Here is a 25,602-nt window from a genome sequence, read left to right on the forward strand (position 1 = left end):
GCTTAGCAGTTTACCTATCAGGATTTCAAATCTAATAAGAGGTAAACTTTAAAAAAATAATGTTGCAAACAGCTGTCCACTCTACCTATTTTATTATTGCGCCAGGCATTTCAACTCAACTCTAATGTAGTCAGAAAAGGGATGTTATTTTTCTAGAGACTGCATGTCCCAATGAAATTTTTTTGTTTTTTTTTTAGTCACAGACGGGCGACCAGTTAGCTCAGTTGGTTAGAACACGGTGCTCTTAACAACAAGGTTATCAGTTCGATCCCCACATGGGCCACTGTGAGCTGCACCCTCCACAACTAGATTAAAACAACTATTTGACTTGGAGCTGATGGGTCCTGGAAAAACACACTTAAATAAATAAAAGTTTTTTTACAAAAGTCACAGACAGAATGGCAGGCATTTACTCTAAATGGGTCATATCTGTATACAAGTTTGGGAGACAAAATAGAATTTTACGGTTTCGATCAACTATGTCAATAAAAATCCCATTTTAATGCATCCCTTCATTCTATACAGGGGACCAGCACAAGAAAGGTAATCAGTCGGTGGAGTCTGCGATGGGCCTGCTTGTAAATGTCTTACTCAGCTCAGGTATCCATACCTGCTACTCGAGGGCTAGTCCAGGGAGGTTAACTTAGCTCAGGAAAGAAAATACGACCTATCAAGTGGTCTGACTCATCAATGCATAACTAACACCCTTACACTGGCAGAAAGGAGAAATGTCATCAGATGGTAAATAAAGGTTTATGGGATAACTGAAGAAACCTTGAAACCCACATTCCTGTGGTTTTCAGTGTAGTCAGAAGAAGCAAATAAAGAGTGATCAGGTTCCTCCTGGCAGCAAATAGAATCTTTATGACCAGTTTATAAACACATTGAAATTATACTAGGTATTCACAGATACAACCAATGAGTCTCATTTTCCACCAGATTAAGTTGCTATCATTCTCACCAAAATACATAAGGGTAACGTCAAAAGTCCACAATGAGAAATCCACTCAATAACAGCATTTATAAAAATCTTACTGCGTGTTTGAATTCTTAGTTGAGATGGTACATTAAGACATTATCACAGAATCATTCATCTCCAACACCTTTGAACAATGAGCAAATAACACAGATCTGTCAAAAATTCCTGCTAAAATTCATCAGCAAAAACCAAACCAGTCAAGAAAGGAACAGAATCATGCTATAAACTGAGAAAAGTGGTCACCAAGGGAAAAACCAAACGATTCTGGCAACACGATGTGGCTCCAAACCCCATATCCAGAACATGCAGAATTACCTTCCTATTGAGAGAGAAGTTGACTACGCAGTACTGGAAAGGGAAGGACGGGAGGAAGTAAGGAAAAACAAGGATAGTAGGAGCCCCTAAACAGTACAATAGGATGTAAGGAAAAGCACGAAGGACCACCCACTCTTGCCTCACCCAAGTCTGGGTGTGAAGGAACACAAGCTCACAGGAATGTGGTTACTCCAGCCAGGTGGGTGGGTGGATGTTGGGTAGGGGCACTAAAGAGACAGCAGAGTGGAAGTTCCAAGGAGGACTGGACCTGCCCCACTGGGCCCTACCCTTCCCCTTCTGCTATGATGTCAGGCTGCAGAAACATAGACTGAAAGCCATCCTCAAGAGTGAAACAGGTCCCAAATAAGGTAAAAAGAATACTAAGGTGAATTTACCCCTATTCTAGCAAACCAAAGTGAAGGTAGGAGAGACCTGGAACGAGACAAAAAGAAATCAGCATGGCAGCTCAGCAAACATACTATAGCAATAAACAAGCAAACAAACAAATATATGTTTCAAAAAAAGGAACATATGTAAAAGACAAAGAACCCAGTCTGGAAGAAAATGAAAGTATCAATCAGATTCTCGACAAGTATTTGGAACTATAAAAGAACTTACAAATGGCAATTCTTTGTTTTTGTTTGTTTTTAAGTCAACGATGAGATGATGAGACAGCAGAATAAACTGAAATGGGAGACCACAGGCTGTGGAAATAATCTGAGAACCAAAACAATGCTATTATGGCTCTAAGAAATCAACTAGCAAGAGAAAAAAAGATATTGCTTAATGTCAAATTAATGTCACAGAGAAAAGGCCCATGATAATCATAATGAAGGCAGAGACAAAGGACAAAGAATCTAAAGTCATTAGAGATAAAGTGGTAGATACAGAAAACAAAGATGACCCAATATAAAGATAATTGCTACCTCTTCCTCTAATAAATGAACGAGAGTAAGACAATTATTTCAGAAATAAAGTTTCCCTGAAGTAAAGGAAAGAACTGAGTCTGAAGATAAAATGAGCACTGGTTATTCAGGGGGGGAAATGGAAACTTATTTTTCCAAGTGCCAAGAACTACTTAGGCTTCCCAGCAGATCAGGCTCATCCATCCCCTATAAAGAACAATTCAAGGAGCGCTGCAAGCAGGAGAGGTAAGTAACATGTACAGGCCAGCAGGAAACAAGTTCAGGTCGGAAAGTGAGAACTCAAGGTTGAGTGAAGAAGCTCCTGGTATGTCTTCCTCTTCATTTCAAGCCCTGCTGTCACCCATACGAATCATCTTGAGTAGGTCTCTTAGCTCCTCAGCCTGATCAACGCCTATGTGTCTAATTGTCGGCCACAGCCCTGACATCCTACCCCCAAGAGCAGAGGCAGGAGAAGTCCTTGCAGTAATCTTGGTGAGAGATGATGGTGGCTGCAGCTAGCATAATGCAGTGGAAGGATTCGAGGGGAACAATCTACCAAGCTCCAGACTAGAAAATACTAGAAGGCCTGTACTTACGCTACATGGGTTGTTCGCTGCCGTCTGAGCTGGGCTGTAGAAGGACCCCCACTGGGTGGCTCGTCTCTCTTCTCGGGAAGGGGTGCTGTTCACAGGCAGGCTGGCTGGGACTCCAGGGGCAGCAGCCGCAGCATTGACGGGCTGGCTGCTGGGAGCCACGAGGGCAAAAGCGTCGTCCAGGAGAGAGTGCATGGTCTGGCGTGCCTCCTCAATGGACGGCTGGGGCGGGATGTACTGCGGGGTGGGGAAGGGCAGGCCTGGGTACCGCCCCAGCTCTACAGAGGACGGCGTCTGCACATCTGCCGGGAGGTCGGGGTCAGACTACAATGGGGAAAACAGCCAAGCAGAGAACAATCAGACACCAGCATTGAAAGCAACCTGAAAACAAAACTCGATCTAGGGCCAAAATGGAATTTAACAATTTTCACTGACATTGAGGAAAAGGTTTACCATAAGAATTTTTTTTAAATGACAGCAGAGAAACGTGTGTTACGTCCCATGGAGGCAAAAAGTTTGAATCAGAAAAAAGTGAAAACATTCAACAATCCTTTGTCTGGCAAAACTCTTATCAACTACCTGAAATGCATTTTAGTACCCGGAAGTATACTGTTTGTTTTTTTTTAATTGAAAGCCACTAAGCAACCAAAAATGATATCTGAGTCTATATACTAAAAAGGCTAGCCAACTTTCCATTGATATAGAAAACAAAAACCGAAGCAGTCTACCGACTATTAAGAAAGACTAGCCCTAGACAAACCCCAAAAGAGTTCAAAGTCACCACCACTTTACAACTGTTATGTGTATAAATTTTAACATTTGTTATGACAACTGTTTACAGCAGTAAATATAATAGTAACAATTACCTATTGAGAAACTATCAAATGGCAGTATCTCTAGGTAACAAGAGTCATCAAGAAAGGTTTAAATTATATTCTATACCCAATGTCAAAGAGGCAGGGGTATAAGTAACAACTAAGATTTTTTTTTAAACCTTATTTCCTGATACTGCCTTATGAGCAAACATTGCCGTCATGTACACGAGGTAAGCTGTAAGGGACAAAGCAGGGAACCAATGGAAGAGGGCTTTCAGGTTTCATGGCTCCAGAAGCCCAACATCACAGTCACGGCCGCTGACGCACGGAAGAGGTTCTGCACAGGGGATCAGTGATCCCATGTGAAGAAGGGTGGACGCCTTTTACCTAGAATGCTTTGCTCGCTCTGCTGGTTGGATCACCCTACTGAAGGGTTCAAGGAAGAAACAGCGTTCAGTAGACACATCCTTACACTTAGCCAACTGTCTGGAAAATGCTTCCTAATGATTACGGTCTGTCCGACAGATGATCAGGTGTTCTTCACGCCAGCACCAAACACTGCAGGGCAGCAGCTGCGTAACACCCAACAGAGAGAAAACCATTCTACAAGCTGGCAAACCCACAAACAGCGCACAGACCCTGTTTTGCTTGGCCCGCACAGTCTTAAAAAAAAAAAAAAAAACTTAGCCACTATTTAAAAAATCTGAAAATTTAGTATTGAAACTCAGATTTCTGGATTCTCTTGGCAGATTCTGAGGCTCAGGCATTCCCGGGTCCTCACTGCCCCACAGAACAACTGCTGTTGAGCAGCGGCCACCCTCCTGAGATAGGACAGATGCTCTCCCCTTCACCACAATGAGTGGGTGGTCTCACTCCCATGTACATTACACCCTGGTCCTATAAATCTGCTTCTCCAGGACTGCAATATGCCAGTAAAGGTTCCAGGAAGTGACATCTGTCATCTAGGAATTCTAAGTAAGGCTTCTGGGCCCCAAAGGGGGTCTCTGGTGTATGACGTAGCATTGGAAAGACTTTGAGTCCCTTTCCTTATGGGGTACATAAAAGGTCCACATGCATGTCCTTCCCCTATTCTTGGTTTTCTTGAGGAGCAGACAGGGAAGCCTGAATGGACAGTAGTGTGTCACCAACCTAACAGTTCATGGTGCAGAAACGGAAAAGCATGTCTGAAAACACATCCTACTGGTCAGATGTTCCTGGCCGTGGCTCCAGGAGCGGACCCGGTTATCTGTAGTACAACGATGTGAGTGGTGTGGCCACATGTGAAGCCATAGCCCAAATGGAGATTCCACTGGGGGTGACATCTTAGATACACTTAAGGAGGGTCCAGAGCGACAGTCACTGCCAATCTCACTCTTCGTGGTCATAAGTTGAGAGAAGCTTTAACTTTTAAAGCAAAAGAGAGATGTTCTGAAGGTAGAAAGGAAGGTTCCCTTGGAATCCACTGGCCCCCTAAGTCCTGCCAAGAAGGCCAAGGCTACAGAGCCCTGATGTTAGAGCCTCTTGCTCTTTCTTGTTGCCTTATTTCAAGGCAGGCAGAACTCGCAGGCCAAGAAGACGTCGTCTTCATTTTTCTGTATCCCAACATCTAGCAGTGTTTCACTTATAGACCGTACTTAATAAAAAATGAAATGCTGTCATCTATAAAACTGCATATGTACCCAGGGTCCCTGAGTTGGAATTTGAATTCCACTCTCCTGAATCGCAGACTGATAATTCTGTTGTATTTAGTTTCTTTCCTTTGCACAATACATGCTCATCTGTCATTCTTCAAAAATACATAGGAACCTTTTCACCTACAGTCATCAGAGATGGTGTATTCTGGTGCCTACTCTGCAATCCTTTGCAAGTATAAGAATGTTGTAAGAGTATGATCACACATCCTGGTTGGCCCAGGACAATCTCAGTTTATGGCTGTTGGCTCCAGGATAATAATTAATAGTTTCCTTTCACTCTCACTAGTGTCTGGTTTGGATGATAAACTGTACAAGGGGTTGACAAACATCTTCTGTAAAGGGTCAGACAGTAAATATTTTAGGCTTTGTGAGTCATGCAATCCCTGTTGCAACTACTCAATTCTGCCCATTGTAGCAAGAGCAGTCAGAGATAACATGCCAATGAATGGGCATGACTGGGATCCAACAAAACTTTATTTACAAAAACAGGCAGCTGGCTGGATCTGGCTTGAAGGCCATAGTTTGCGTAGAAAATAGTTTGCAAGGAATCCAGGCATATTTTTTCCCCCACTTTTGGAAAAAAGAACTCTCAAGGAGACAATATTTTGAGGGGAAAAGTGTAAAAATCAAGATAATTCAAAAACACGTTTGTCTAGTACAATCTTGAAGACAAAATAAAACCGAAGAAAAGGTGAGTTCCAAGAAAGGCATTATCTTTGAAAGTACGTGTTTCACAATCTTTAGGGAAAGCAAAAAGTAAGTCTGTCTGAGGAAAAGTTTCGTTTTAGGGACTCAGCAAAATAGAGCGATCGGAGGCGAAGCAGCTGACTGAGGTAGTGTGGGGCAGGGAAGGGTTTCTTTCCATCACTGAAGAGGAACCTCCGGGCTTTCTGCTAAGGGGGGTAAAAAAAAAAAGCAAGGAGAAAAAGGATGGTCCGGACCACCAGGAGAGGCCTGATTGAGCCCGACTGGTTAAGAAAGTGTTGTTTAAGTATTTGTTAGTGTCACACGAAAAGGTCTGGAAGTCCCTGTGTGACTCTGCTGAGAAGCCAAGGGGACCGCCCTCCCCAAGGACAAACCAAACACCACAGAGGCCCGACAGCCAACCGCCTGTCCAAAAACACAGCAGCCCAAGAGCACCATCTGCTGTAAGAACAGCCAGCAATGCTTCCCTTACCTTAGGGAGGCCTTCACTGCCTTCAGAAACGACTGGATTCAACCTATCGAGGAGCAAAGCAATCTAATTTGTCGACCTGCCAAATCCCTGGAAACTCTCCAGTCCTCACGAGCAGGTAGGAGGAGCACGACACACAGTCAATTCCCAAGGAAAAGCCTGGTTCTGTCACATAACCACGATTCAATATTTAGCCCCAATGTCAACATGGTGTTTGGCACATTTGTATAATTATATTTGGCATCTATCGGTGTTAGGAAGGAGTGTAATTCAGGAGACAAAATATAAAACTCAAGAAGTGGCTGGCTCATCAGCTCTATCTAAAGTGATCACCTACTTCACAAACCCCTTCTCCGAGGATGTATTTTTTGCTAATTTCTCTCGAAACAAGGATGGCTGTGTACATTTGCCTCTAGGAGGAAGGGAGGGCTGCACCCTGACGCAAGGCTGTGGGTGCCCACGGCGTGTCCTGGGGCTGTGGGAGTTGGTGCAGCTGGCGCTCACTCTGTCTTGAGATGCCTTTGTGTCTGTATTTCTCACTGCCCCTCAAGGATACTGGCCCTTTCTTCCTTACTCAATGGGTGTGTGTGTGTGTGTCTGTCTGTCTGTCTTAATGCTATCGATGTCTGCCTTTTACACTTCAAACATCTCTGTCTGTGCCCTTTCTGGTGAAAGAATTTTTTCATTCGATAATTCTTAACTTCCCGTAAGTGCGTTCTCCCATTACAATAAAATGTATACATATTATTAGCAAATACAATACCTTTTAGTATTCCAAGAACCGAAGGGAGGGACAAAAGCCTCAGTATCCCTGTTATCACCAAGAAACCCAAACAACTCTCTGACGGGGGAAAAGAAAAACCTTCTGGATGTTTCTGTGTTGCAATTAACCTTACGAAGTACTCTTTCAAGCCTGAGAGGGCTTGCATATGGAAAGGGAAAACACCATGTTTCCAGAGGGCTCACCCAGCAGCCCCTGGTTTACTTGACTTACATCTCCCCTCAAAGGCGTGGCCCCTCCCCTCCTCAACCACACACCTCACAAGCCAACTGGTCTTGGAGCACCAGCCACTGGCTTCACACACGGCAGCAGCCACCACTGCTTATTCTCCTCTCCCCAAGAGCCACCCCAACACTGAGTCCAGAAGAAAGGATCAGCATTACGCACTGGGCATCCAATGTAGGCAGAGTTGTGGACACCGGGGGGCCTTTTGTAAGTGCCGTCACTGTCTGTGGTGATGAGCCTGTCCTTCTCAGCATCTCCAGGGCAGCCATTGATCTGGTGTTTCCGGCGTGGCTTAGGAGAACGTTTTATCCGCGAGCTACGAGGGAAAAAGAGGTTATCTTCAGAGGAAACAAGCCATCCTGCCACTGGGGTATCAGCTAAACACTAAGTATTTTCTGAGCACCTATGACATGCTGGCCACTGTAGGAAACACCCCACAGGATAAAAACAATGTTCAAGACACAGTCTCTGCTCCAAGAAGCTCACTGTCTACCTGGGCAGAAGAGAGTAACACACAAGGAGCAACAGAAAACAATACAGGGCAATATATACTCATGACGTTATTTGGTTATACAGACATTCAGAAAAGGGCGAGATCAGTGTGAGCTACTGATTCACCACTGACTACATGGGACCTGAGCTGGGTCTTGAAGAGCAAGTAGCATCTGCAGACCAGGGGGGATGTGGGAAGAAGGTGTCAAGAGGGACGGAAATGGAAATGCAGGTGAAGGTTCGGGGGCAGGGAGGCCACCAGCTAATGGAGTGGCAGGCCTACCTATGCTGCAGCGTGGTGGAGAGCAGCTGGAACCGAGAGGGAGGTCCCACCTGTTACAGGAGCACAGGCCCCACCCGGAACCATTACAGGTTTTGAGTGGAGAGAGACATAAATGACCGCAGTGTCTAAGAAGATGCTTCTGCATTAGGGAGCAGGGGTCTAGGAGACCCGGAGACCAAGACTGAGTGTGGCTGGGGCACAAGACCTGAGCAATCCACCTGGGTGACCAAGCATAGGAAGTGAAGATATTGGGGTGGAGAGGACTGTGAAGAGATGGAGGGCCCAGGAAGCTAGGGAGAGGTCGGCCTGGGCAGGACAGGGTGAGGACCACTTCAGAATGCTGAGCTGGAAGAGACAGATTAAAATCCAGGGAAACGGTCTGAGGCAACTGGAAGTCCAGGCAGAAGGAGAGCAGCCCATCCGCACACAGGTGGCTGCCCAAGGAGGATTAAAGCCCCCTAGCAGCCTACACAGCCTTTCTGTGCATAAACCTCTCTGACCCGTTTTCGGAGGCCAGGCCCTCCTATCCCAGCCCAGACAGCAGAGGCCAGCTGGCTCTGCCCTGGGACCCCCACCTCTTCCTGGGCTCTATGAACACCGAGGGCACGCTCGCCGTGGGGTCCAGGATCTTATCGATCTGCATCTGCGCCCTGCGGTAGACCCGGTGTCGCTCCCGCGTGTCGCCCGACGACAAGTCGTCCACCACTGGGAACTCGTAGTGGCCACGGCGCTTGGCACGGAGTCGGATCTTGTTCCGATGGTGCTCGATCTCCGACTTGTGCCGCAGCGCCGTCTGAATCTGAGGGGGCGAGATGGGAGAAACCAGACATAAGGAAAGTGCTCGAAGGTGTCTGGGACCCAGGCTCATTTTGCATTTTGCAGAGGCCTTCCTGCCACGTTCCTTGTACCCTAGAAGGCTGTCCTAGGCTCCTACGAGGCCCCAAAGGGTGTGACAAAGGCAGGTACACCCACCCGGGGCACAGAGGACCTGCCATTACCCATCGGCTGTAACCCCAAACTCGCCTGTGTGTGTGTGTGGGGGGGGAGGTCGTGGCGTCGGCCCCTAGAGCCCAACAAAGATAACTCAAACCTGGGACAACGGTGACAACTCTGAAGATACTGAGGGACACTGAAGACTAGGTATAACATGACCTGAGAAAAAGAGTAAATGTTTACTATAAACAATTACTACGTTAGAGACCTTTAAACCCAATAATGACTATTTAAGAGAATTTTAACTTGAGACAGATTCAAAGATGATATTTGCATTATGCAACAGAATATCCACTTACTAATAATTATCTAGTGTCATCAAGCCAAGGTCCCTGACACAAGACCTTCCCCTTCCCAAAGAGGGTATCCACATGTACGGACACCTGTCATCACTGGCTCTGTGGGGCCAGAGCGATGTCTTGAAGACGGAGTCAGATCTGAAGAGGGGAAGGGCGTGGGAAGAGGGTGTGAGGTGCAGGACCAGGCAGAGGACGGGTGACAGAGGAGGGACAGCGCTGCTGTACTGTGGTGCAGTGCAGACTGAGAGGCACTGGCTTTCAACAGGCGCATCCCACTGTCCTATAAACACTTGGCAAGATGGAGACAGAGAGGAAGAAGGGAAACCGAGCCGGGAATCTGATTGGGAGGCAAGAGCAGGACCGTAAGCCAAGGTAAGATAAATATTCCAGGCTCGGCCACAGGGAACCCAAAGCTCTTTAAGACTGTTTGAGAAGCATAGTCAGTTGCATGAGGTTCTCGGCAATTGACCAGCAGGAGAATTAAGAAAGCCCCTCCTACTCTATCAGGACCTCATTATTCATTAAAATATGAGGTCCTCCCACCAAGATATGCTAGGAAGGTGGACCAGAACCTCCGACTAAGAAAACATTTCAATTGAGCTGTGTGAAGCAGACACTGATGATGCTCTAGTTCTTAAGTTGGGTTTTCACTTGACTATTACGCTCTATGATCAATACATATGTTATCTAGTCACATGTATGCATCTACTACTGCATTTAAAATAGAAGAAAAAAACGGAGATGCAGGCTATCAGGGGGTGAGGCTATGAGCCTGGAAAGTGCATTCTCCTCTTTCTTTCTCCAGACGGAAAGCCCACTGCAGGGCGTTTACATGTGGCAAGTGCAGAGGCACACAGGACCAGGCTAGGACTGGGCCTTGCAGGGCTCGGGCTCCTGTGTATTGATGGGAAGGAGCAGCATCCACCACCCTGAACCCATGGTACACATTCCCATGGTCATGCGCATGGCAAGGAACCAATGAGGTGTGGATAGGGGAAACTCTTAAGAACTCTTGACAAGACGTCTTTAAGATGGTCCACTTTAAGGATCCCCTTTAAAGTGGGGATGGGGGCTCAAGTCTACCAATAACTTATTACTTCAACCTGGCAGAACTCAAAACAGCAGCAGGTGTTTCCTGGAGGTGGGAAACAGACAGGCATGAAGCTGCCTTATTGTGCAGGCAGCTTTCATTCAAAACAGCCTTCATTCCACTCACTGTCCACCCAGGTCAAATCTCTCAGGTTCAAGTCAACAGTGACCTGGCTGGTCTTCTGGTTCCCGACACCTCAGGGGGAAGCAGAGCTAACTCACTCTCCCAGGACTCACTGGAATAAAGTTTTACTGAGAATTATCTAGATCCTTGGAGCTAGAGCAGATCTTTCAGGGGTCACAAAGTCTACTACAGACCCAAGACCACCCCAGGTTCAATGATTCACTGGGAGAACTCACAGGAGTCAGCCTTTAGTCCCAGTTTTTACTGCAAACGGATACACAGCAAAATCAGCAAAGGGAAATGACACATGGGAAGAAGTCTAGCAGAAACCAGGCACAAACTTTCCAAGTCTTCTCCTAGTGGGGTCACACACGCTGTGCTTAATTCATCCAGCAATGAGTTGTGACACACATGTGAAATGCTGTCTACCAGGAAGCTCATCAGAGACTCAACATCCCGGATTTTTATTGGGGGCTGGTTATCCAGGCAACCTCTATCGGGCATGTGCCAAAATTCCAGACTCCAAGATGGAAAGCAGATATTCAGGATAAATCATATTGTTTGTACAGTTAAGGCACGATGAGCTCCTCTGTTACAAAAATGGTGGGAATTTTTCCTGAAATTCAACTTCCTAAACACCAGCCACAGGCCAGAACAAGACTTTCTAAGGACAGCAGTCTCAGGTCTCTCTTTACATCTGCCAACGCACCTCTGAACAATATCTGATCTGAAAAAAAAAAAAAATATATATATATATATATATATTTTAAAAATGAAAAATACGTTGTCAGCAGCTCATACCATTACGTGGCAACCTTTTGGCACTAACTTTCATTTTTAAGCACTGATCAAATTGGCAGGTGAGGTTTCATTCTTCTTCTTATTAATGTATTTTTAATAAAAACCAGTACCTCTTTGTTAATTTTGTTGGTTTCTGCCACTCGGTCAGCCAGCCCGGGGTGGTGAGCTGGAGGTGCTGGGATGGGCTGCATGGCAATCAGTTGGATCTTACTGGGGACCCGCCGACTGGCCTCCGAGGAGCGGGACACCCTGTCCACATGCTCAAAGATGGAGGCCGAAGAGTGCTGCTCGTTCCCTGAACTGGGTGGTGGGGGCCCTGGAACAGAAGGAAAAGTCAAATGAATCAACAAAGAAACACACATACATACACAGACACACACACACACACACACACACACACACTTCCTAAAGAAACAGCAAATAATCCAAATTAAGGATTAATCCTTAAAGAACCCTCAGATGGGTGCCTAACCAAAAACACACATCCTCTCTCTGTGGCAGAGGACTTGAAATGTCACTATTTGAGCTTAAATTGCCTGGGTTCAATATTGCCTCCCTCACCCTTATTCCAGATTACAAATGCTGTTAGACAAGATATAAAAATTATTATGACACTTGTGTGCCAAAATTTGCCATTTTGTCTAAAGGGGTTTCAAAGTCTTTGTTAAGAAAGGGTAAAGGAAAGGAGGACTGTGGAATTGCTCAGTCAACAGCAATTTACAGAACTTTTAAGAGAAACGATTATAGCAGCTCTGAACTTCCATTCTCACTTGGAGAGCGAGAAATTCCGTTGCCGGCAGTACAGACATGCGCTGATTAACCATGAGCACGTCTGGCTTTTCAGTTCTGATGCAGGAAGAAAATTAAGTTGAAGAGGCATAAGATAAAAAGGCTGCTGCCTAGAGGAGATTCGTTTCCACTTTAAAAAGAGATGAAGAGTACCCTTAAAAATGGTTAAAAGGGTACGATGATGGCATGCATGTTACCACAATGAATCTTTTAAAGTAATCAGAACTTCAGGAAAAAAAATTTTTTTTTAATGCGTAGGAAAAAAAAGAAGAGAAACTTCAAAATGATAACAGAGACAAAATCTTGGTATAACAGGTGATTTTCCTCCAATTTCTTCGATTATCTGTAATGAGGATTTTCTCTAACAAGTACTGTTTTTACAGTAGAAATAATCCTAATGCACTTTAATTTTAAAAAGGCAAAAAGAGACACAGAGCGATGAAGAGGGGCTAAATAGAGGAAACAGCTCTACAGCCCACAGACGTCCCACTTCAGATAAGCCACACTCTGGACGCTGCTTTAAACTAAATACTCAATTGGCCAAGAGAAGGACTGAGCGCCTGCAGAAACTGTTTTCAAACAAAAGCCTGAGGTTTGAAACCTCAATCACAAGTGAAAAATACAGAGGTTTCTCCCGTGTAAAAAACGATAGACTAGCTGAGCAAAGCAGTGAGAAACAGTACTGATATTTGGTACAAGGAATACACACGGATGCCATGTAAGTCTTTGTATCTCCTCTCCATTTCAATTATAATTGTTTGTGGTCCCCAGGGACTAGAGATTATATATATATATATATATATATATATAACTCTATGAATGAACATCATCTCTCTTAGCAAGGAGGCACAGTCGTATGGATTCCGACTATTCTCAGGCTTTCTTCCCCTGCCCTGGGTCTGGAGGGAGACTGACACTTGCAATGCGAGCACAGCCCAGCACCACCATTCATCCAGTGGCAGCTACTCAAATTGCAGGCACACGGCCTAAAGGAGATCATTAGCTTCACCAGATAGACTGGCCGATAGGCCGGCCTTGCTAACTCAAACTTACAAAGTGACAGCAAATGTCACAAAGAATAGCACTTAAACTACTGATACCTAAAGGTGAGATCACCTTCCTTCACGATGGTAAAAAGACCAGAGTGGCAGGGAGCTCCAAGTGGCTGGAATACAAATGGAGCAAAGGAAGAAAGCCCCCGTCGCCCCTACCCCGTGCTGTCTGTCTGCCTGGGTACCATGGAACTACAGGCCTGTGATTGGCTCCTGTCTACTCCCCATCCCACCCCCCAGGTGTGGTCATGGATCCTTGCTCTATAATTCACCAACTGCAACCGGAGAAGGAGGAGATGCACTGAGAACCCTCAAGCCTACACACTGCCCAGAACCCAGCCTTTCTAAAAGAATGAAAACAGGCGTTATTTGTCATATATCCCGGGCGTGCCAAAAAAATGTATACAAGTGGACACTTTGGTCAATGCTGCTCAAGCAGTAGCTCGCCATAATCAGAAGTGTCTGCATGCTGATGGTAACCATTTTGAGCATCTCTTGTAATTACAGAAGTCAAATGTGACTTGCATTCATCTTTTGTTATCAGTATATATTATTACAATTTTAATACAGTTTTCCTTTCTTAAAATGTGTATATGTATACACAAGTTTACATATAATACATATTTATGAATTTTTTGTTCTTGTTTTTAAAAAACTACCTGTATAATAATGGCCAATGGAAAGTACAATGGATACACAGAGATTAATGCCTTAAGGCTAGTAGGGACTTTAGATTAAAACACTTTTCTCTACCAATATAGTAAAAACAAAAAAATAATGATAGAAATTACATACAGGATAATGTAACAATAGAGAATGGCAGAGGAAAGGGCAATCTGAATTACTAAAATGCCCAAGCCATAGAACATTTTTAAAGAAATATTATTTCATCATCTCTAGGTAAATAAAGTCAAACTGCATTATTATTAATGCCTGTGACCCAGGTTAATACCCTGTGAGGCAAGGGTCACGAGTATTTCTTCTTCATCCTGTCCCTACACCTAATCCATCGCAGACATTTAGTAAACATTTGATGAATGCATGACTAAATGACTAGTCACTTCAACTACGTTTACAAAATTTTACCTCAAAGAGGCCTCTGGGAATCTGCCTTAATGAAGAGATAAGATTTATCATTTATGATCTCAGTTATTTTATAAACGGATGCTCTGCAATTACTTGAAACACTGGGATGTTATATGTAGTCAAAATAGCAGGGAGGGAACACTGGTCCCAGGACAACCTGGCAGAGGGTGCCAGAATGGTTCTCAAGCAAGCTCCTGCTTCCATTAATTTGTATTTCAGCATGATTGGCAACAAAAGGAGGATTTTTAGGTGAATTACAAAATAATTCAAAAACTATGTTTATGAACTCAGAATCTTTTTTATAGGGTATTTAACTGAGTTCTATGCAAGCAATGAAATGCCTGTGTGGCAGCATTGTAGCTTTAAAGAAGTAAACAAAGTTTTAACAGTGAATTGATATTTGTAGTGAGAAACCCATCATGCTAAAGCATGAAAATAATGTACCGATTCTAGTGTCTCTTCATAACAGCGACATCTTAGCTTCTAAAACTCACAAGAATATCTAGTCCACTGGTCTCTTTCCACCATCACCTCTCAGTCCCAAAACTGACATGCTTACTACTGGGATTCTGAATATATGTTGAGAGTTATACTTGATTTTTGTCAGCCGTGTAGAATATACTGGTCGCCATTCTTTCAGTAAGGAGTTAAATACAGGAACTAAAAGCAAGATTTTCTCAGATAAGTAACAGAAGTCGAGAAACTCCAGAGCTGATTCTTTTTCCCCCCAAATATTTCTTTCCCAGAATCAAAATTAGATTTCAGTCCTATCTGAAACAGTGTACCTGTTACCATGGTGCTAAGTAATTTGTAAGATTCTGTGAAATTGGATCCGTAGAAAAAAACTCTTCCCTTATTCTAAGGGGGTATTTCTTTAACATCAAAAATAAAACAACTAGAAGGAGTTGGAAGGAATCTCAGGAACCAGCTAGCTGAGTCCCACAGGAGCCCCAAAGGGCCAACGGAATTACTTGCAAGGTCACAAGCATGACAGTAATGGAACAGGCTCTCTCGCTTCTGCCAGAATCTGTTCATTTATAGTACATGGTTCACTCTGTACTGCATTTTCATACAGAGAAACTTGTGATGAAAAATTTCAGTATAAACATTACTATTAAAAATAATCTCCTCCGGCATCCCAATTTTCTTTGCAATACTGAAACACAATCCTGAAATATAAAAAAAAAACTCCAGCAAATACAACAGCTGCACTAGCGCATTTACTCAACAAAAACCAAGCTACCTTGTCATCATGCCAAAAAAAAAAAGAAAGAAAAAAAAAAAGCTGCTAAGTCTAGTAAGACCTGTGGGCCTCGTTTTCTTACAAGGCATGAGTTTTCATGCTCATACTTTATCGAATGGGAGTCAAGTTCATTGTGGACCTGGTCTAAGTACCTAGAGCATCTGACTACAAACACAAAAATGCGAAACCATCTGATCACACTGAACTCTCTGCTGAAAGAAAGATCTGGGACCCAGTAGAATGCCCTTGGATCTCTGAGAAATACACAACCTTCTAACAGTGACAGCTGGGAAATAACTGAATGTTGAGGTCACTGAATCCTGGAGGCAGTTTTAAGACTCGGGTTTTAGTTCGATTCCTTCCCGCCCTTTGGGGAAGGAAACCCTTAGGATTCTATAAACTAGAATGGAACGTGGCTATTAACCTCAAAACATACCTCCATGAATCTCTAACCTCGAGTCCAGTCCCCCACCTCCAGGCAGACACCAGTACAATGTTAGATGGCAGCAGTCAAATCTGAGACACTCAGCGTACGAGACATGAATATTCCACTGCACAGGCTTTTTTTTTTTTTTTTAAGTTCAGCGTTTGAAGAATGTAAAACCCTAGTCTATTGGAATCTCATAATTTCTACTTCTAACGTGGAGAGCAAGAAGAGTCACAGACCGCTCTGGGCGGCTCTGTGGGACTTGCCGTCATTCACTGCTCCTGGCGTCTTGTCTCCTGCCTCCCTCTCACTGGACTCCTCACTGACTGTCGAGTCAGCATCTGAGGGGGAAACTCTGCAGACACAAAACAAATGTACACATTAGGAAAATAAAAGAAAAGGGGCGGGGGACAAGGTCACATTCATTTGTGAGTGGACGTCAGGCTTCCAGGCAAAACTGATGGAAATGACCCAGAATGCTCTTTCGTGGCACAGTATCAAGGACCCCAGCGACAGCGTACAGTTATTCCCTGAAGACAGTAAAACACAGCATGTGAAACGGCTCCGCCATTTCAACAAATGCTAGGAAACTAGGTGCCAGATTGGAGGACAGTCCCTGAGGGCCCGGGACGGACATTCCGAGTCAGGCATGGGTTAGGTCACAGGATTTGGAGTTCAGGCCTGGTTCTGGGTGAACTGGGTCTGCAGGATCCCTAGGAAGCCAGGGGCGTCCTACAGTCACCCCAAAGAACTCCAGGTCTTTGGAATAAGCTTATACTTACAACACAAAGGCAGTGGTCACCACTGAGACTTGATGCTACACATTAAAAGCAAGGATATCATGGAAGCCAGGTGGCACCGGCCTAGTAAAAACCCTTAAGCAGTTAGCACCCCTTCTCTTTGCACTCCCTGGCAATGTGGGATGCTAACACATTCTGGTGCCCGTGAGGGATGCAAAAATATTATATTAACCGTGCAGGCTGTTGAAATGTTGTGACTAAATGTTTAGGATGAGACTACAAAGGGAGGAAAAAAAGACTCTGCACCATTGTACTGATATATTAAATAATCTTTAAGGATTTGATTTATTCTTAGCCTGCATGATAATTCAATAAATAACACCTCTCTACATAATTCAATTTCTTTTGCAAAGATCACGATCTAACATCCATTCAATTCTTAAAACTAGGCCAGAACCCCTACAGGGTAGGTTTTTCTGAGAAGTCCGAAATTATAACACCGTCTCACATGTTGGTATGATCAGACACTTTGTCTCTCTTAGCAGAAAATCAGGATTGGGAGTTTTCAGAGCTCTAAGGCAGGTTGATAATTTAAGGCTTCAATCTCCAAAGACTGTCTGTGCTCTGATTGAAAGTCAACTTAATAAACCTCATTCTGAACTTGTGTCTTCTTTCACAGAGCTGTAGCCCTTCGCCCAGGACCCGAGGGTGATGGGGGACTTCCAGGGAGTGTGTTAACAAGCAGATCTCCCCATGCTTCACTATGAAAGGAGGGATGGAAATAAAATTGGGACTGGGGAGCTGGGCGGGGAGGAGGCGGTGAACAGTCCACGCAAACACACTAACAACGGTGACAATACAGGCAGCCAGAGAAAAAGCAAGCAAAGACAGAAGGATGGGATGAGGGTCACGTGCAGCGACAGCGAGGAAGTCCTACTAGCCACTGGCCTAATGGGCCGGGACAAAGCCAATTCTGGTGTGTATTCTGTGCTGGGCACTCTGCAGACATTATTTCTGATAACATCTCCAGAGGGATAAGCACGCTTACCCTAGAATATATACACTCAAGCTGGTCAATCCCTGATCCGGTCCCAGGGGTCCACCAAACCATGGCAGACAGTGATTCATAATCTTAAACGCTTCTGGGAAAGAAAGCAGACAGCCTCCTCTGGGAGCCCTCAGGTTCGCAGACTTGGGGCAAGCTGTGGTCATCTCCTAGGCTGCAGACTCGGGCAGTACTCACCGTCAGTGAGCCCCTCTGATAGAGGAAACTGACAAACTGAACACAGAAACATGCTCTCTGATACAATGCAATCCAGAAAGCCCAATACAAACCTTCCTCGGTGACGGATGTTCTTGGCGGGGACCTTGGCCTTGGGGCTGGGCACGTCTCCATTCTCAGAGGGCGTGGTGTGGTCCTTCACAGGTCCCGGCAGCGGTGCTGGCTCATGAATAATCAGTATGTCGTCTTTATTGTGCTGACCCAGATGCTGCTTGGCAAAATCGAAGCCCTTCACACTGGGGATCTGCAACTAAAACACACATGCGCACGTGCGCGCACACACGTGAGACAATCTGAAATCTGAGGACTGTCAAAGAGATTGTGAGGGCTGGCAAGGTGGTGAATGCCAGCATCGGACTTCAAGACTGTGCTCGCAATTCCTCCCATCTAATTCAACAAACATCTCTCAAATGTCAACTGTGTGCCAGGCACCATTTCTACCTCGAGTTTGCAGAAAAGACAGACGCTTGGGAAAGATGCAAGAGGAGTACGAGGATGACACAGCTAGACCGTGACACAAAAGACATCACAAGACAATACCTGACCCACTGTCATACTAGCATAATCACGTGTGTGCTGTGCAATTCTAGAGAGAGTGGCCCGGGCGCAATATTCTTTATAGAGAAATGGAGACTTGTGCCAGGACTCGCAGGACAGGCAGAACTTGGAGATAAAAAGAGGCAGCTACTCTGCGTGTGTTCTAGCTCATGCCAGGGACAGAGAACAAGTGAGGTCTGGAAAGAGATCCCATTAGCTGCACTAGAAGGGTCAGAATCTAGGGGAGTGAGACAAGGCCAGCCTGTATGTCCACAACTCCAAATGCCAGCTTCTAGAGCAGAAAACCACTAAATATTTCCAAAAAGGCAGATTTCTAAAATCCAAGCAGACAGGACACAAAGGGACCAGTAAGACGGCCCAATACTACCACATACATGAAATGACAAAGGCCTGAGCCCCAAATCTTAGCAATGTAAATGGGAAAGAATGAACAGCTCCCCAGAAACTAGGCAGGAGGCCCCGGAAGCCAAATAGACGAGAGAGGCAAAGGAGAGAAAGAAGCCGGCAATGACTGGAAGTCACATTAACAGGTGAGTCCTTGAGGAGATAAAAAGACAGCTTTCGCTTTAAACATGCTTAGTTTGAGATGACAAAAAAAGCTCCAAAGGAAAGCATCTCCACGTAGCTCGAGTCGAGGACAAGAGCTTGGGGGAACTTTCAGGCTGGAGATGTGACTTTGAGAGCATCTGTACAGAAGGTGACACGGTGGGGGGCAGAGACTTTTAAAGATGAAAACAGCCTGCAAATAAAACGTTGGAGAACATCGAATCGTTTGGGGCTCAGAGGACAAAAAAGAAGCCAGGAAAAAATAGAAGGTGACTTCAAAAAAGAAACTTCAGTGTAATAGAAGCCAAGGGAATAAAGATTTCTAGAAAGGAGTGGCCAACAGAAGTAACGGGGGCACAAAGATGAAGGAGAGAGGGGTCTTCGAAAAAGTCCACCTCTCACACTGGCAGATGCAGGAGCCCTCTGTGGGGGTACAAGGTGCCAACACCACACCCACAGCCAAGACCCTCTGAGCCTGCCACCACGGAGTCCAGGCCTCAGCGTCTCGCTCGGTGCGAAGCCAGGAAAGGTGCTCGAAGCATATGGAAACGTGGACAGTAAAGGTGGGACACCACTTTTGATGACACTAAAAGTGCCAGGGGTGGGTATTAACAGTTTCCTTAATTCGAGTGTACAGAGTATAGGAAAATAAACTGCATGTACATAGCTTGTTTCCAGGGTCTCCCCAGCAGGGAGGTCACATGCAAACCCAAGCCCTCCTTGTCAGGCTGGGCTCAAAAGACACAAGGCAAACCCATCCAAGGAGTTATTTTAACAAGAAACTATGGAGAAGCAAAATGGTTTTGGCGTATTTGTGCTAACTTTATGCGTAGATGAGTAAAAATGCCAATGGCTTACTTTGTGATCTCTCACGTTTCTAGCATTAAAAATCTAGCATCAATGGGCAGGAAAGTAGTCTGCAATAATGACTTATGCCAGCAGAGGGAGACAAAACTTACAGTAAATATAGTTTACAAAGCTGTTGCTTGGAAACAAAAGGCAAAGAGTGGGAGAGCCTGTAGTTTCTAAATTGAAGATGTCTTGTTACAAGAGCAGGCTACTCCACCGACCAGGCAGTTTGTGACTGGCACACACACTCAGCTCACAAATGTGGTTTCGAAAAACCTGCCACTCCATGGCTCCTTCCATCTCTCACGGCCACCCAGGATATTTCTTCATGCACGAGACTGGATTAGCACAGTGACCTTCAACTGGGTTCCCCAAATCCCTGGGGATACACACTTTCCTAGGGGCACGCAGTCCTTTCAGGGGAATCAAATTCCAGATAGAAAACCTCTGCATGTGCTCTCTCCTAACACAGGATTTTCCTGAGACTGTACCTGTCATCTAGTCATCATGCTGGTCCCCCTACTCCTCTTCTTTCATAAGGGTCCTTCTCCTACTTTATAGAAGAGAGGCTGTACCTCTCACCCATGTGGTTGCACCTCATTTTAGCTCCATAAACAAGGTGCCTCTAAATGAAAGAGTCACAGAAATCAAATTATTTAATCATCACCATCAGCGTCATCTTATCAATTCTGATACAATCCTTTTTGGTATTATCTCCCAGTAAGATAGTAAAATGCCACTAGCGAGGAGGAAATAATCTCTTCTGCAAGGTAGATGGTTTGCTCTATCAAAATTGAAGGCGGAGCCACAGACGGGAGACCTCTAAGCAGAGGTCTCCCAAGTAAATAAGGAAAAAATATAAACCCACTGCCTCTGTGGTACAGTCTGTGTACCCCAAGTCTAGGAAGTAAATGCCTTCCCTGACACACTCTCAGGACTCACGTAAGAAACAAGCATATGTGTATGTCGCAAAGTTTCACAAATGCCAAGTTACCATACAACTGAGACCGACAGTATTATTATTGCTTGTGGTTGAGAAACATCAAGCGGGTAACAGAAAGAGTCAGCTAAGAGTCCTCAGGCATCAGATAAAGCTACAGACATAAATTCAGATACACAATTTTGTAATTCCGCAACAGGAGGTGACAGGTATATGGCAGACCCTTGAAAAACATTTGATGATGGAATGAATTTCAAAAAGGTCACCTGAAGCGCCAAACGTACTAGATTTGGAGCAAGGAGGGGAACCAAGAAAGGATATATGTCATAAATGAAATGGATATCCATCATAGCCTTGAAGTTCAATATTGGCTTGTCGTTGATTCTGACTAACGTCTTTAAATATACCCATTAGATCCTTGTACTTCTCACAGGCTGGGTGAATCACTGTCTTCTACAACAATATAAATTTGGCAACTCATCTGTGCTTACGCACAAAACAGAAGCCATCTATACAAAGAAGGAAAAACCCAGAGGAAACACTGCCCTCCTCACTTACGGAATTAGCTCCTTTTGTTTCATCCCTACTTTCTGGTACACTTTTTCTAGTTTTCCCATTTCTTTAAAAAAAAAAATCTAGGGTTACGTATGGCTGTATTGTCTTAAGCTTCCACATGCAAATACTCAATATTTTTTAAAAGAGGAGTGATTAATTAGTGCCTTCAGTATTCCCATTAGGACCCAGTTATTTCTGAGGATAGCCAGCCCTGTTGTTCCTTCTTTCTTTACTATATCACAAAGGAGACAGGCTCCAGCATCTGTGCTCTACCAGAATATGTCACGGACAAGTCAGGGAGGCTCAGGGAGCAGGTCAGCCAGGGAACGGAAGAGACGCCTGACGTAAAACACACGAGCTGTAAATACAACACAATCCAGATGGAACAAGACAGAATGAAGTCGCCACGCGTCAGTTAGCCTGAACCCCTGGGAAGGCACACTGAGATGACAACAGAAACCACACAGCAAACCCCAAACGTTTCTGAATGAATATTTGCAATCTCGAAGAAAGCGTCATTGTTCAAACATTTCCTGGTTGATGGATGTGATCTGTGAATACTCATCACAACCACCATGATGTTTCCATTTAGAAGGTGAAGACAAGGCAAAGTTATTGCCATCTACGTGTCTCTGCCATGGCCCAGCATGGGGACCACCACATGGTCTTGGGTTTGGCAGAGCAATCCTTCAAGATTCTCCCACGCTAAGCCACAGCAAGTCACGGTCAGCTGACTGTGGATGAACCAGAACCACCTACACAGGAGGTCTTACGAGAATCCTTGCTGAGAATCAAAGAGCAACTGCAGGGGATGAGCTAACCTTGGCTGTGATGAAAGAAACACTCATGGAGCTTCCTTTAATCCACTGTCCACACTGCCAGCCAAATGACCATTGCAAACATATCTATGTTACAGCTGCATTCCTGCTGAGAACCCTCCAGAGGTACCCACCACCTACAGCTTCACTTCCAAGTCCTTACATGTCCTATAAACCCCTCCGAGACTGGCTCTTGCCTACCTCTGTCGCCTTGGCTTTGGCAGTGCCCTTCCACATACAACCTTTGCTCCCTCCTTCCTGAGTTACATGCCGTTCCCTCTGCCTGGGCCCACTTCATCTAGCTCCGTCTCCTCAACCTCTGAGTTTCAGCCTCCACATTACCTCTTCTGGGAAGGCAGAGGTAGCCCACCATATACAGTGGGGTGGCTGCCCCTCCTCCATGCTCCTGCAGCACCCCAGACAGACTTACACAGTGACTGCATGTCAGCCTTTGGAAGGCTTGTCCCTCTCCCGTATTAAAGCCCTCGAAGGCAGGATTGCATGGGTATTTGTGCCTGTAACCCAGCGTGGCCCTGCCTGGCTCAGAGCGAGCCCTCAGTGTTTGGTGAATGAATGTGCAGTGTCTCAGGCAGCTCCATCTGGCTGCCCGCAGTGCCAGCCGGCCAGGAACTATGGTCCTGAGCCAACAACAGGGTGTGGACTGTCCCCGACAGAGAACAAGTTTCCATGGGACCAGCCAATGCCATTCATATCTTTAAATAGAACCTCAACAGGGCGAGGCGGATCCAAGCTGGAGTTGTTTTTGGAGCAGTGACAAGTGATGACTTTGGGCTACAGATTAAAGAGAATACAGATAAAAAGAAGACATGGGTTAGGGTTGCTTTTTTTATTATTATTTTAAATCATTAGAAAAAAAAAAAAAAAAAAGACCTGTCTCAAAAGATGACAGAATGGCCTCCCTCTTTATCACATTTCAAAACTAATCTACTCCCAGACAATCTGAAGAAGTTTCCTTCTCGTTACAATGGGAAGGGGGTGTGGATTTTTGGTCAGCAGATTTATTGTTTCCAGATGTTTGTAGCTCTGGGATTTGCTAAAAGATTTTGGAGAGTAGCGGCAAAGCAGCATCAGGGGGCGGGGTGAGCAGAAAGGAGAAAGAGAAAACAGAAAGACACATAAGGGAAAAAGAACTATACTCAGCCAGTAAGATAGCATCTTTTCCAATTGTCCCAAGGACTAGGCTACCAGGATGTCGATACTGCCAGGTAATCTTAGAAGAAATGCTTATGAAGTAGAGATATTTGTTTTTTCAACGAAGTGGAGATCATCATTTTCCTACTATAAACACATGAGGAGATGTACACAGTGGGTTTCTGTGCCAGCAAAACTAAGCCTATGACTCTGAAACAGGGGAGGTCTTACTCTCCTACCAGAAGTCACTTCATCTCTCAGGGAAGACCTTTCCTGTACACACGTAATTTAAAACAACAAAAAAAAATGTATGAGCAACTCCAAAGGCTGGAAATTCCATTTGGAACTGTTCATTTGATAGACAGCCACCTCTGGGATGTGAAAATATTTCAGAACTGAAAGTGGGAGAAGGAGAAAGCTTGGAGAATATCCTATTTTGAACTCAAGAGATACGGACCTCTGATAGCTTCTTGGAGTAACGGACAATGGATGGACTTTCATGAGGAGTGCTTATGCTGGAACTAGGAAACATAATAGACCTAAATACATAACCATCTCTACTGGCTAAATCTGCAACTATACTCTTGCACCAGAACAAAAAAACTTCCAAATCTATTGCTGATCTCATTACAATAAATTCACACTATGAATCATTTAGCATGTCAAGTACTTTTTTTTCAGGTTTTCTCCCCGTCATTCATTAGTCTAACAAAACAACCTTGGCAGTCTATGCAAATAATAAATGAAGAGAGGTAATAAATCTAAACTTAATGTATAAAATGCTTCCAAAACACGTGAACACCATAAGCTTGCAATTTAATCAAGACTTTGCATTTCTTAGTTAATGAATAAGAAAAAAGATAGTCTTCATTTACTCTTACAGAAATAAAATGAATTTTTAAAACACTAATTTTTTTCATTTAGCATGTCGAGGTTTGTAATGGGCAGAATTTCTTATACCCAAACAAAATAAAATTCAAAGCTGAATCAGGTAATTCTTTATTTCTTGTTCTTTTGCCTCTTGCTTTTTTCTAATGAAACTTTGGAGTCAAGCGAGTTCTCCAGATTTGTGAGACCCCTGGAGGGCACATATTAGTAAATATGGTAGAAGGACGACCACTCTCCATTCCCCTGGTAATGGCTGATTTGCATGCTATGCTAAGTGCCAGCAGCTAAGTGGGTCCTTCTCCAGTACTTGGCATGTTTTTGCTCACACCAGGTGAACTAGAACTAGATATGGACAAAGAGTCAATGTCCTTGCTCTGAAACATGTATGTGACAATGAAATATTGCAGAAACTGTTGAAATATATGTGTGAGAAGAGAATTGCTCTTACTAGTATGAAAACTACATTGAATGCTGTAGAAAGACATGGAAAAGGAACTGCTGAAAAAGAAAACTGCTGTCAAATTAGGTGTGGGTGAGTTAACTCTAAAAGACTGTAGAGTAGGGTAGGTTGGGAGGAATATTTTAAAAATCTAGAAAACTATGCACTCAGGTTGCTTGGCTCTTCTCCAAAGAAATCCAACCTGGAAACTGCAGCTGATGCATTATGGGTATTGTTTATTACAAGAAAGACATACAGAGAATTCCTCTCAGTACACCAACAATCCAAATGAAAAACTTCAGGTATAGTGAAAGATGGGCAACTAAATATCTATTCAGTAACTTAAGTTAAAATGTGAATGGCATGTATTACCATTTTTTAATGATTAAATGGTCTTGATCAAGGTGGGTAAGTGAACTTGCAACATGATAAACGGTAGAAAATAAAGGAGCTGTCCAGTGAGGCTTTACATGAAAGAAATAGACACACAGATCTGAGAAAACCTCCTTTGGCTCCTGTTCTCTGAAGATATCCAGAGTTAAAATAGATCAGAATTCATACCCAAAATAGATGTGATCTTCTAATTGATCGTCTCAAAAATAAAATCACAGAGGAACTCAAGAGCTCAGAGCATTGCTAAGCCTTTATAGAGGTTCACCTTCCTGGCATATAGCGC

General features: G+C 44.3%; 1 protein-coding gene across 2 annotated transcripts in view; it reads right to left on the minus strand.

The window, feature by feature from the left end:
- KIAA1549 overlaps positions 1 to 25,602 on the minus strand; it is a 102,154-nt gene that overhangs the window by 14,438 nt on the left and 62,114 nt on the right. For both annotated transcript variants that reach the window (XM_081038612.1, XM_081038613.1), the window contains exons 11-16: positions 18,235 to 18,431; positions 16,426 to 16,514; positions 11,673 to 11,878; positions 8,832 to 9,055; positions 7,644 to 7,797; positions 2,796 to 3,116 (exon numbers count right to left, since the gene is read on the minus strand). In XM_081038612.1, coding sequence (XP_080894738.1) covers positions 2,796 to 3,116; positions 7,644 to 7,797; positions 8,832 to 9,055; positions 11,673 to 11,878; positions 16,426 to 16,514; positions 18,235 to 18,431 — 1,191 coding nt within the window. The remainder of the gene's footprint in view (positions 1 to 2,795; positions 3,117 to 7,643; positions 7,798 to 8,831; positions 9,056 to 11,672; positions 11,879 to 16,425; positions 16,515 to 18,234; positions 18,432 to 25,602) is intronic.

This window comes from Rhinolophus hipposideros (genome assembly GCF_964194185.1).
Source record: "Rhinolophus hipposideros genome assembly, chromosome: 25".
Lineage (NCBI taxonomy): Eukaryota > Metazoa > Chordata > Mammalia > Chiroptera > Rhinolophidae > Rhinolophus > Rhinolophus hipposideros.